General features: G+C 40.3%; 1 protein-coding gene across 1 annotated transcript; it reads right to left on the reverse strand.

The window, feature by feature from the left end:
* Nucleotides 1-8,847: 8,847 nt before the first annotated feature.
* Nucleotides 8,848-10,005, reverse strand: LOC308106211 (zona pellucida-like domain-containing protein 1; the record flags this gene model as incomplete). Its single annotated transcript, XM_080457267.1, has 1 exon — nucleotides 8,848-10,005. The coding sequence occupies one exon, from the start codon at nucleotides 10,003-10,005 to the stop codon at nucleotides 8,848-8,850; it is 1,158 nt and encodes a 385-aa protein (XP_080313393.1).
* Nucleotides 10,006-10,221: the final 216 nt, after the last annotated feature.

The following is a 10,221-nucleotide window of genomic DNA, read 5'->3' on the forward strand; positions in this document are numbered from 1 at the left end:
AGAGTTTTCAAATGCATAGTACCACAATGAATTATAACATCACATGCCATGGAATATCATCGTTCAACCCTTTTGGGAATAATGTTTGTAGGGTATAAATCCAATAAACTTCTCTTTTGTTTAGTATTTCATCAATGTTTCCCCCTCTCTCAGGTAGGTTAATTTTTTCAATCCCTTGGAATTTGAACGATGAGATGTCATGTTTGAAGTCATTAAAATGTACTGCTACTGGGTAGTTCCTGTCATTTCTCCTTATTGTGCTTTTATGCTCACTCATTCTTTGTTTGAGCTGGCGTGATGTTTTTCCCACATACACCAGTCCGCATGGACATTTAATCAAATAAATAACATGTGTAGTGGTACAAGTAATGACATCATTGATAGAACATTTCTTCCCAGTATGGGGGTGAGTAAAGTAGTTACCTTTGACCATATTGTTGCACTGGGCACAACCTACATTTATAGCAACCATTCGGAAGAGGTGCTAGCAATGATTGTGTTTCCCTTTTCTTTGTTTTTATATGTGCATGAACTAGGCTATCTCTCAGATTGTGTCCTCTTCTATACACTATTAGAGGTGGATCTTTTAAATCTGTTGATATGGTAGGGTCTGAGGATAGTATGTGCCAATGTTTTTTAATTATGGGCCCCAATATATAGCTGTTAGGGGTGTAGGTTGTACTGAACATGATTGAATGTTTCTTTTTCTCTGTAATAGTCTTTTTTAACAGTTCATTTCTTGTTTTATCCAGAGACATTTGGTACGCTTCTTCAACACATTCAATAGGATAACCTCGTTCTATAAACCTCTGTTTCATGTCAAGTGATTTGGCCATAAAATCTTCCGTGGTGTGACAGATCCGTCTAAGTCTGAAAAATTGGCTTCGTGGTAAGCCTCGTTTGAGGGGTATGGGATGATAACTATTGGCCATTAGTAAGGAGTTTCGATCTGTATCTTTTCTATACAAAGTGGTACATAGTGAATCAGTCTTCTTCTCAACCCACATGTCTAGGAAATGTACTCTGTCTCTAGCATTTTCAGATGTAAACTTTAGATTTGGGTCTTTCTCATTGAGCAGAGTAACAAACTCACTCACTTCAGTTACAGTACCTTCAAACAGACAGTAGATGTCATCAATGTAACGATACCATTTAATAACCTTGTTAATGAAAGGGTTCTCTGTGGGATTATACACAAACTTTTCTTCAAATAGACCAACATATAAATTGGCATAGCTTGGAGCTACCGTGCTGCCCATTGAACAACCATTGACCTGGAGATAATAGTCATCTTCAAACTTGAAATAGTTGTTTCTTAATACAAATTCTGCTAACTGCAGGATGAATTCATTAGGTGGCATATCATTTGTTTGACGATATTTTCTTAGGAAATATGCCAAAGATGACAAACCCCCTTGATGGGGGATGCAGGTATACAGACTTTCTACATCTAGTGTCAACAGGAGACAATTAGTACTCACATTGTTTATCTCTGAGATCTTGTTCATGAAATCTATGGAGTCTCTGATATAGGATGGTAGTGACTGTACATATGGCTTTATGAAATGATCTACGAAGTTCGAAAGTGGTTCTAATAGTGAACCGATACCAGCTACCACTGGTCTACCTGGAAAATTGTTTTGTTGCGTTCTAGGTTTGTGTGATTTCGGCAATGTGTACAATACAGGATGATTACATTTAAGGTACTCCAATTCTTTCTTTGATATCACTTTATTCATATGGGCATTCTCTAAATACACAAAAATCTCTCTTTGAAAGCCTGGGGTGGGGTCTCCACTCAGCTTTCTATAGAATTTCTCATTTCCAATCTGTCTAATAATCTCTTCTTTATACTTGTCATAGTCCTGGACGACAATAGCGCCTCCCTTGTCTGCAGGTTTTATCACAATAGTGGAATCTTTTTTCAATTCATTTAATGCCATCTCTTCTTCTCTGGATAGGTTTCTTGTTGGGTGGGGCCGGAATTTGCCATACTCTGACATGGCCTCTTGTTCCACTAGTCTGCAGTATGTATTTATAGAAGCATTATTCACAAATGGACTAAAAGTACTCTTAGGCTTAAAGGGTGTGATGTTACCAATTTCCTGAATACAAGGTTGATCTTGGTCTGTAGTTTTGCTTGAATATAATTGTTTTAGTTTGATTTTTCGGAAAAACTTAAACAAGTCAACTCTTGTATCAAATTGTCTATCCACCGTAGTGGGGACAAATGAAAGACCTTTTGATAGAACAGAAATATGTACATCAGTCAATTCACTTTTGGAGAGGTTGATTACCGCATCGTTGTGGTGTAGTGTCGTGTGATAGGTCTGTGGCTCTGTAATACTATATATTAATTGTCTGGGCAAAACCAAGCTCTAATGCAAAGTTAAGAGTGACGTATGAAAGCCGCAAGGCCGATGTTTTCATTTCTTAAGTTTGTTTCTGTATAAACAATTGTGAATATTTGTAAATAATGGATGTATATATGTTTGAGTCAGGGCAAATCGACAATCTCACACACTAGAGACAATCATTGAGTGACAGTGAGATTGTCTCACACCTGTGTACCAGATGGAGTGTTTGTATATAAGAGCACATAGTGAATAGTATTGTAAGACACTATTGAGGAAGGTCCAGACGGACCGAAACGTTTGTCATTAAAAAAAGTGAGTTGCCACAGCAAGATACAGTGTGCGGGACTTCTTGTTTGATTCAGAATGGCTGAATGTTGAAATTGTTATTGTCCAATAAAAAGATTTGTTTAAAAAAAAGATGTTCTGATGGTGGGTAAGCCAATCAGAGGCAGAGTAGAAGTGACATCTCACATTGGGTTTTATTTATTCTACAGTAGGCTATAAACCTGTGTAAATGTTTAAAATGTAAAAAAAAAAGAAACATGTATTTTCTGTATTTTAAATACAGAAAATATATGATCTTAAAGTATCTGAATACAAATTACATCAATTTTTTTCCATGCCAGCCAAAAAAAAGTATTTGAAATACATATTTAAAATACTGCCCATATCTGTCCCCACTGATATTACCTTATTCCCAATTGATTATCCATCAATCAATTGGGACTGATCATCCATCGATGGCTAATAAATATAGTGAAAACTCCTCATTACACAATTATCTTATGTGTATGGGATGTATAGGTGTGTGTCAAGTCAAGTCAAATTGATTTAAATAGCACATTTAAAAACATCAGCAGTTGACCCAAAGTGCTTTCCAAAACAAGAGCAGACTAGAAAAAGTGCTTCTCGGAGCACAGGTCTCCGCCAGGTCAGGTATGTTATTGTGGCCTCCTGGTGGCGCTATAATAGGCCATTGTGGGGTGCCCGTTTCTTCGTGCCCGTTTCTTCTTAGGCCTTTCACGGCAATGGGACACTGCATTCATGATTTGAGGCATTTTGTTCCAAAAATGTGTTTTGCTAAATTAGACCTGCTGGTGGCGCTATAACAGTCCAATGTGAAAGGGGTGGCATTTCTTCCTCAGCCTAGTGGGAATGTGCGTGTGAAATTTCACGGAAATCGCAAGCTGAGTGCATAATTTTAGGCATTTCCCTGCAAACTTTGGAAGCCAACATTAGCCAATGAGGATGGAATATGGGAAATGGGACAGATCCGTGTTCATCACATGACTATAGAGATACTGTGTACCGTTTGCATGACGTTTGGATAAAATCTGTAGGAGTAATATTAAAAAAATGATTTTGCACAAATCGGCCTCCTGGTGGCGCTATAATAGGCCCATGTGAAAAAATTGGGGCAGAGGTTCTGAATTGGCATCCAGGGAGTGTGTGCACAGTTTCCCAGCAGCCGGGCCAACGGTGCCAGAGCATAGCTGTCCACAGACGGACGGACGGACACACGGACGGAGGGAACGGACGGACGGACGGACGGACGGACGGACGGACGGACGGACGGACGGACGGACGGACGGACGGACGGACAGGGGGTAAAACACACTCTCGCCATGCCTTTCGGCCTGGCGGAGACAAAAATAGACCTTAGTCTATTCAGTCTAGTGTTAGTCTAGTGTGTGACTCGCCATGAGAGTCAGACTACACAGTGGCTAGGAGCTCTTGTTGTACAGCTCTGCAGTGCGTTCTTGAACACAGAGGACGAACATATTTAGTACAGATGCATTTCTACAAGCAGTTGGACATTGGTTGTGAACGCCAACTTGGGTTCCCAGTTCCCAGTCCCAGTTCTGAACCAATTCATTTTCAGTGGAAACACTCTGAACTGGAATTCAGGAATGGAACAATGTACCTTTAATCCTCTAAAGTCGGCCAGGACACCCATGACCCAGGACCCATTCAAATTGCATTATAAAAGAACACGTGAGACGCCAGAGGGTTTTAAGCAACAAACAAAGCCAATCAAAGGAGTTTGTGGGCAGAACTAATGATGAACTTTAAGTAACAAGTGCGATACAAGTGGGAAAATATGTAGTTTCAAATTAGTGCTTGTTTTACTGCTTCGGTTCTGTTTAATTAGGTTTGAGGTGAAGTGGTGTTATTTTAAGTGATACTAGAGATTCTTTGTTTATATCTTTATTTTATTCATTTATTTCCATGCATTTGTAATGTTTGTCGGTTTTACACCGAGGACCACTTTTGAAATAAGTGTTTAAAGTGCTATCCTCTGTTTTGTCTGTTTGAATCCAAATAAAGGCCTGGTTATCTTATTATTATGATGCTGTACAGTAGTGTGAGATGGAGAACCCTCTCACCTCTTCAGACTCCACCTTAGCCCGTAGCACTTGTCCTAGCCTTGACGACCTTGCAGGATTATGCAAAGGCTAAAATGTAACTTAGATAGCATGTTATGTAGAGACAGATACCAGGTCATTGTTGAGCTGGCATCCTATAGTACACATTCAATATACAGATTATAGATTTTTTTGGGGGGATATTCTACGGTTAGACTGATGATAGGTTCTTGGTTTACTTATGTATTAGTTTATTGGTAGATTACCATTTCTATGCATTTGCTTACTGTAAATCCCTCTGGATTAAGAGCTTCTGCTAAATGCTTAAATTGTAACTTGTAACCCAGTACCCTGTCTGTCAGTCTGTCTGTCTGTCTGTCTGTGTGCTGGAGAACCCACTTATGAACTTATGACCATTAATTTTCTGTATTTTAGAAATTTTAAGAACACACTGCATCCCATATTAAAGCCTGCAGAGCTGTACAACAAGAGCTCCTAGCCACTGTTGTGGAGTCTGACTCTAATGGCGAGTCACAAACTAGACTAGACTGAATAGACTAATGTCAATTTTTTGCTCTTGTTTTGGAAAGCACTTTGGGTCAACTGCTGATGGTTTTTAAATGTGCTATTTAAATACATTTGACTTGACTTGACACACACCTATACATCCCATACACATAAGATAATTGTGTAATGAGGAGTTTTCACTATATTTATTAGCCATCGATGGATAATCAGTCCCAATTGATTGATGGATAATCAATTGGGAATAAGGTAATATCAGTGGGGACAGATATGGGCAGTATTTTAAAAATGTATTTCAAATACATTTTTTTGTATTTGGCTGGCATGGAAAAAAATATATGTAATTTGTATTCAGATACTTTCAGATCATGTATTTTCTGTATTTAAAATACAGAAAATACATGTTATTTTTTTAAACATTTTAAACATTTACACAGGTTTATAGCCTACTGTGGAATAAATAAAACCCAATATGAGATGTCACTTCTACTCTGCCTCTGATTGGCTTACCCAACATCAGAACATCTTTTTTTAAATACATCTTTTTATTGGACAATAACAATTTCAACATTCAGCCATTAAATAATACAGGTCTCCATATATTTACTTTTTTTTTTAAACAAACAATGACATAAAATAGAACACCATATCATATATAAAAAATTAAATGAAATGTTTAAACCAGTGGTTCTCAAAAATGTTCATGTCAAGGACCTCCAAATTAATGTGTTTGTCTGCGGTCCGGCTTGTTTTCATAGACCTGGTTGCTTATTTCTCTCGCTCCCTCGCTCCCTCGCTCCCTCGCTCTGGCAACACTGGTCTAGTTTGACATTATTTCTCAAATTATTTCAATTCATGACGTGAATGTACACATCTCGAACAGTTTTTAAAATCATATTTTAAAGCCATGTATCAGGTTTGTTAAAATGTACATTTTGTAGTCATCTTGATTTTATGTCATTTGAAAAGACATTTGCAAAATGTTTACAAATAAAACTAGAAAAAGTGCTCCTCGGAGCACAGGTCTCCGCCAGGTCAGGTAGGTTATTGTGGCCTCCTGGTGGCGCTATAATAGGCCAATGTGAAAAGGGTGCCATTTCTTCCTAGGCCTTGCACAGCAATCGGACACTGCATGCATGATTTGAGGCATTTTGTTCTAAAAATGTGTTTTGCTAAATTTGACCTGCTGGTGGCGCTATAACAGGCCAATGTTAAAAGGGTGGCATTTGTTCAACGTAGTGCAAATGTGTGTTCAAAGTTTCACCGCAATCGGACGGTGCGTTCATGATTTGCGGCATTTTGTTCAAAACGGGCCACTCCTGTAAACATTACATGTCAATCTTAGCCAATCAGGATGGAATATGAAAAATCAAACAGATCCGTCTTGATCACATGGCTATAGAGATCATGTGTACCGATTTGCGTGAAATTTGGATCAAATCTGAAGGCTTAATATCACAAAATGTGCTATAAAAGGAAAATGTGAAAAATGCAGGGCAAAGGTTTTTCCTTGGCCTCTAGACAGTGTGCATACAAAGTTTTACACTGATCGGTGCAGTTATAGGTAAAAGCACGAATTGGCCTGTTACAGCGCCACCATGAGGCTGATTTGAACATTTTCAAATGGCATTCCTTCCTCGGCCTAATGGGAATGTGTGTGCAAAATTTCACGGAAATTGCATGCTGTGTTCATGATTTGAGGCATTTTGTTTTGTACTCCTGCAAAATTTGAAAGCCATTTTCTGCCAATCAGGATGGAATATCAAAAATCTGAAATGAGCCGTTTCTTTAAATGACTATAGAGATACCGTGTACCGATTTGCCGGATTTTGGGCCAAAATCTGTAGGAGTACTGTCCAAAAATGTGTTTTGCACAAATCGGCCTCCTGGTGGCGCTATAAAAGGCCCATGTGAAAAATTTGGAGCAGAGGTTCTGCTCTGGCATCCAGGGACTGTGTGTGCACAGTTTCGCTGCGATCAAGCCAACGGTGGCAGAGATTAGCTGTACACAAAATGACAGAATGACGGACGGACGGACGGACACACGGACGGACGGACAGGGGCGAAAACATACTCTCGCCCATACTCTCGCCATGCCTTTCGGCCTGGCGGAGACAATTACAGAATGTGGCTGGAAATGTCAAATGGTGTAACCACATAAAAATCCACTTGAATAAAGTCAATGAAAGTGTTCTCATATATGTATATGTATTTTAAAATATCAAATGAAAGTTTTAGGCACAGTTATAGACCAAAACGTGAAGTCGGCTTTTGTAGAGCCACCATGAGGCCGATTTGAACAATTTGGAGGTTCTCCCTTGGCCTAGTCGGAATGTGTGTGCAAAGTTTCACCGCAATTGGATAATTGATTTGTGGCATTTTGTGCAGAACGGGCCACTCTCACAAACTTAAGCCATATGTAGCCAATCAGGATGGAATATGAAAAATCTGACAGATTCTTCTTGATCACATGACTATAGAGATAATGTGTACCGATTTGCATGAGGTTTGGCCAAAATCTGTAGGAGTAATATAAAAGAAACAATGTTTTGCAAAATTCGGCCTCCTGGTCACGCTATAACTGGCCCACTTGTGTGAAAGATTTGAGGCAGACGTTTTTCCTTGGCCTCCCAGGAGTATCTTTGCAAAGACATATGCCGATTGTTCCAGGGATGCCGGAGATTAGCTGCTCACAGACACACCACCGTGGTGTCTGAGAGCAACATTGCAGGCAGTGAAATTATTGTACTCCAAGCATACCTCAAATGTGTGGAAAAGAAATGAGTTAGAAACGAGTCAAGATAACTCAAGAATAAAGTGTCACAAGGACAATAAAATTTCATTTAATCTTTATTTATTTCATTTATGGTTTTACAAAATGTTTTAAATGTTACACTTTAAAGTATATTTCCTTGACAGTAACCTTCCTGTACATCAGATGTACGGTAATTGCACACATCTTATTACTGATTAATAGTAATAATAATAGTATTTACACATGTATTACATACACTTCCAGTAATATAAAGTGCAAACTAAATGCCTTTTATTTGCTATGGTTTTCTTTTTCAAGCAAGATGATAAATTCAATAAATTAAACAAATTCATACTTTGGAGGGTACATTGACTTTACTTTCAAAACATTCCACAAACTTTCACATATTAAAACTGGGTTTATGAACCTTTTTTATATTTTCCTTCCAACTACCTTTTCCCCTCTTTAAGTAATAGCTTATGAATCGCATACATGCATTGCCAACCGTCAAGAAACGGTAAAAAAGTTAGAAAAGAAAAGTGAGGTTGTCGCGACCAAACAAAATTCCCTCATAATATGGGGTCCATCCATATTAGACCAACATCTATCTAAACATTTCAATCACATTCCTTCTTCATCTAAAATGTAGATATTCCTGCACGGTTTAGCCTATGATGACGGACAAACTAATATCTTCCCCAACAAACAACAGTGAGATGAACCAAGCCCTGTCCTCAACCACAAAAGTTAGACAAGCTGACGGATATGGTACACCTCAAAAGACAGTATTTAGCCTATAGCCCGATGCCCCATTATCCCGCCTTCAGCTCAAGGAGGTTTGCTTTTAGTTCCTGAGCCTCTTGTAAAAGACGGCAGCAATGCACAGGGCAACAATACACACAAAGGCTAAAACACCTACAGCAGCACCAAGCCCAGCAGACGAATTCTCGTCATTTGTTTTGGTCTGGCCTTTGATGACATTTTCTTGGGTGAGGATCTCCGGGGAGGTGATGGTGGTGGACAAGTCGGCTGGCTCATCCTCCGTGCGTCTTCTTCTTCTCCTGTTGTTGTTGTTGCATTGCATGAAGCTGCAGGTGCTGACCTCGCATAGCCGGGTGATGCAGTGCAGGTAGTAGGTGGAGACGGTCTCGTTCTGCTGCTCCATGAAGCGGAATGCCGGAAAGGAGAAGCGGGCACTCTGGCTGACACCGTTCTGGATCATGCTGGTGCGCTGGTCAACCCCGCAGGGCACAAACAGGTTGAAGAAGCTGGAGTTGCTAGGAAGCGGGGAGATTGAGGCGTAGCACCGGTCCAGGAGTATGTTGTACTGGCCTGTCAAGTTAGTGGCCTTCACCTCCACGTAGACCTTGGTCCTCAGCTCGACTCCATTCTGTGGCATCACCAGGGGCCTTGTGTACTGTTCATCGCTGAACAGTTCAATGCGCAGGGTGCTGACGAAGCTGCCATTTTTGTCCTTCAAAGCAATAGTGGAGGCTGACACATCGATCTGGGTGTTGTTGATCAGGTACTCTAAGGGGTAGGCGCAGGAGTAAAAGTACTTCATCTCAGCATTGTAGGTGATTGTCCCTGTGGTAGGATCAGAGGATCGCACAATGCCACTGACGTTGACTGTCTGGATGTTGGAGAACTCTGAGAACACTCCTGTGCCGGCAGTGCTGGTCGTCCTGAAGTGACTTCCACAGGCATGGGTATTGTTCAAGGGGAAGTTGAAACGCACCACGGGTGGAGTGACAGATGTATCCAGGGTTCCCCTGCAGGCTTCCTCCGTATGATGGTTCACGATCATCAGTGACTCGTTGTAGCCGGTGTAGACGACAGGGCAGGCTTGGATTGCCAGACTGATGGAGTTGGTGCCACATGTCACCTCGATATCAGTGTCATCTGGTCGCCGCGCTTCTCCCATTGTATTACAGTCACTTAATGACAGCTGACTACTTCTTACTATGATGGTGGCAACGATTAAAATAATGTGAAAATTCATCTTGGCTCTACAGCAGTGGTCCGCTCCTGTATCTGGAATCTCTGGATACCTTGTTTAGTCAGCTCTGAAGGCAAACGCAGGTTGATGCTGGTGATGGGTGTTCAGGAGTCTTTTATAGTATGTCTCTTTCACTGCGATTGGTTCAAAACAAGGTCAAAGCACACTGTATGTACAGCTATATGTTAACAATTGCATTGTATTTTAAGGGGAAGGGCG

The sequence above is a fragment of the Gymnoscopelus braueri genome, assembly GCF_963280865.1.
Source record: "Gymnoscopelus braueri genome assembly, chromosome: 18".
Taxonomy (NCBI): Eukaryota; Metazoa; Chordata; class Actinopteri; order Myctophiformes; family Myctophidae; genus Gymnoscopelus; species Gymnoscopelus braueri.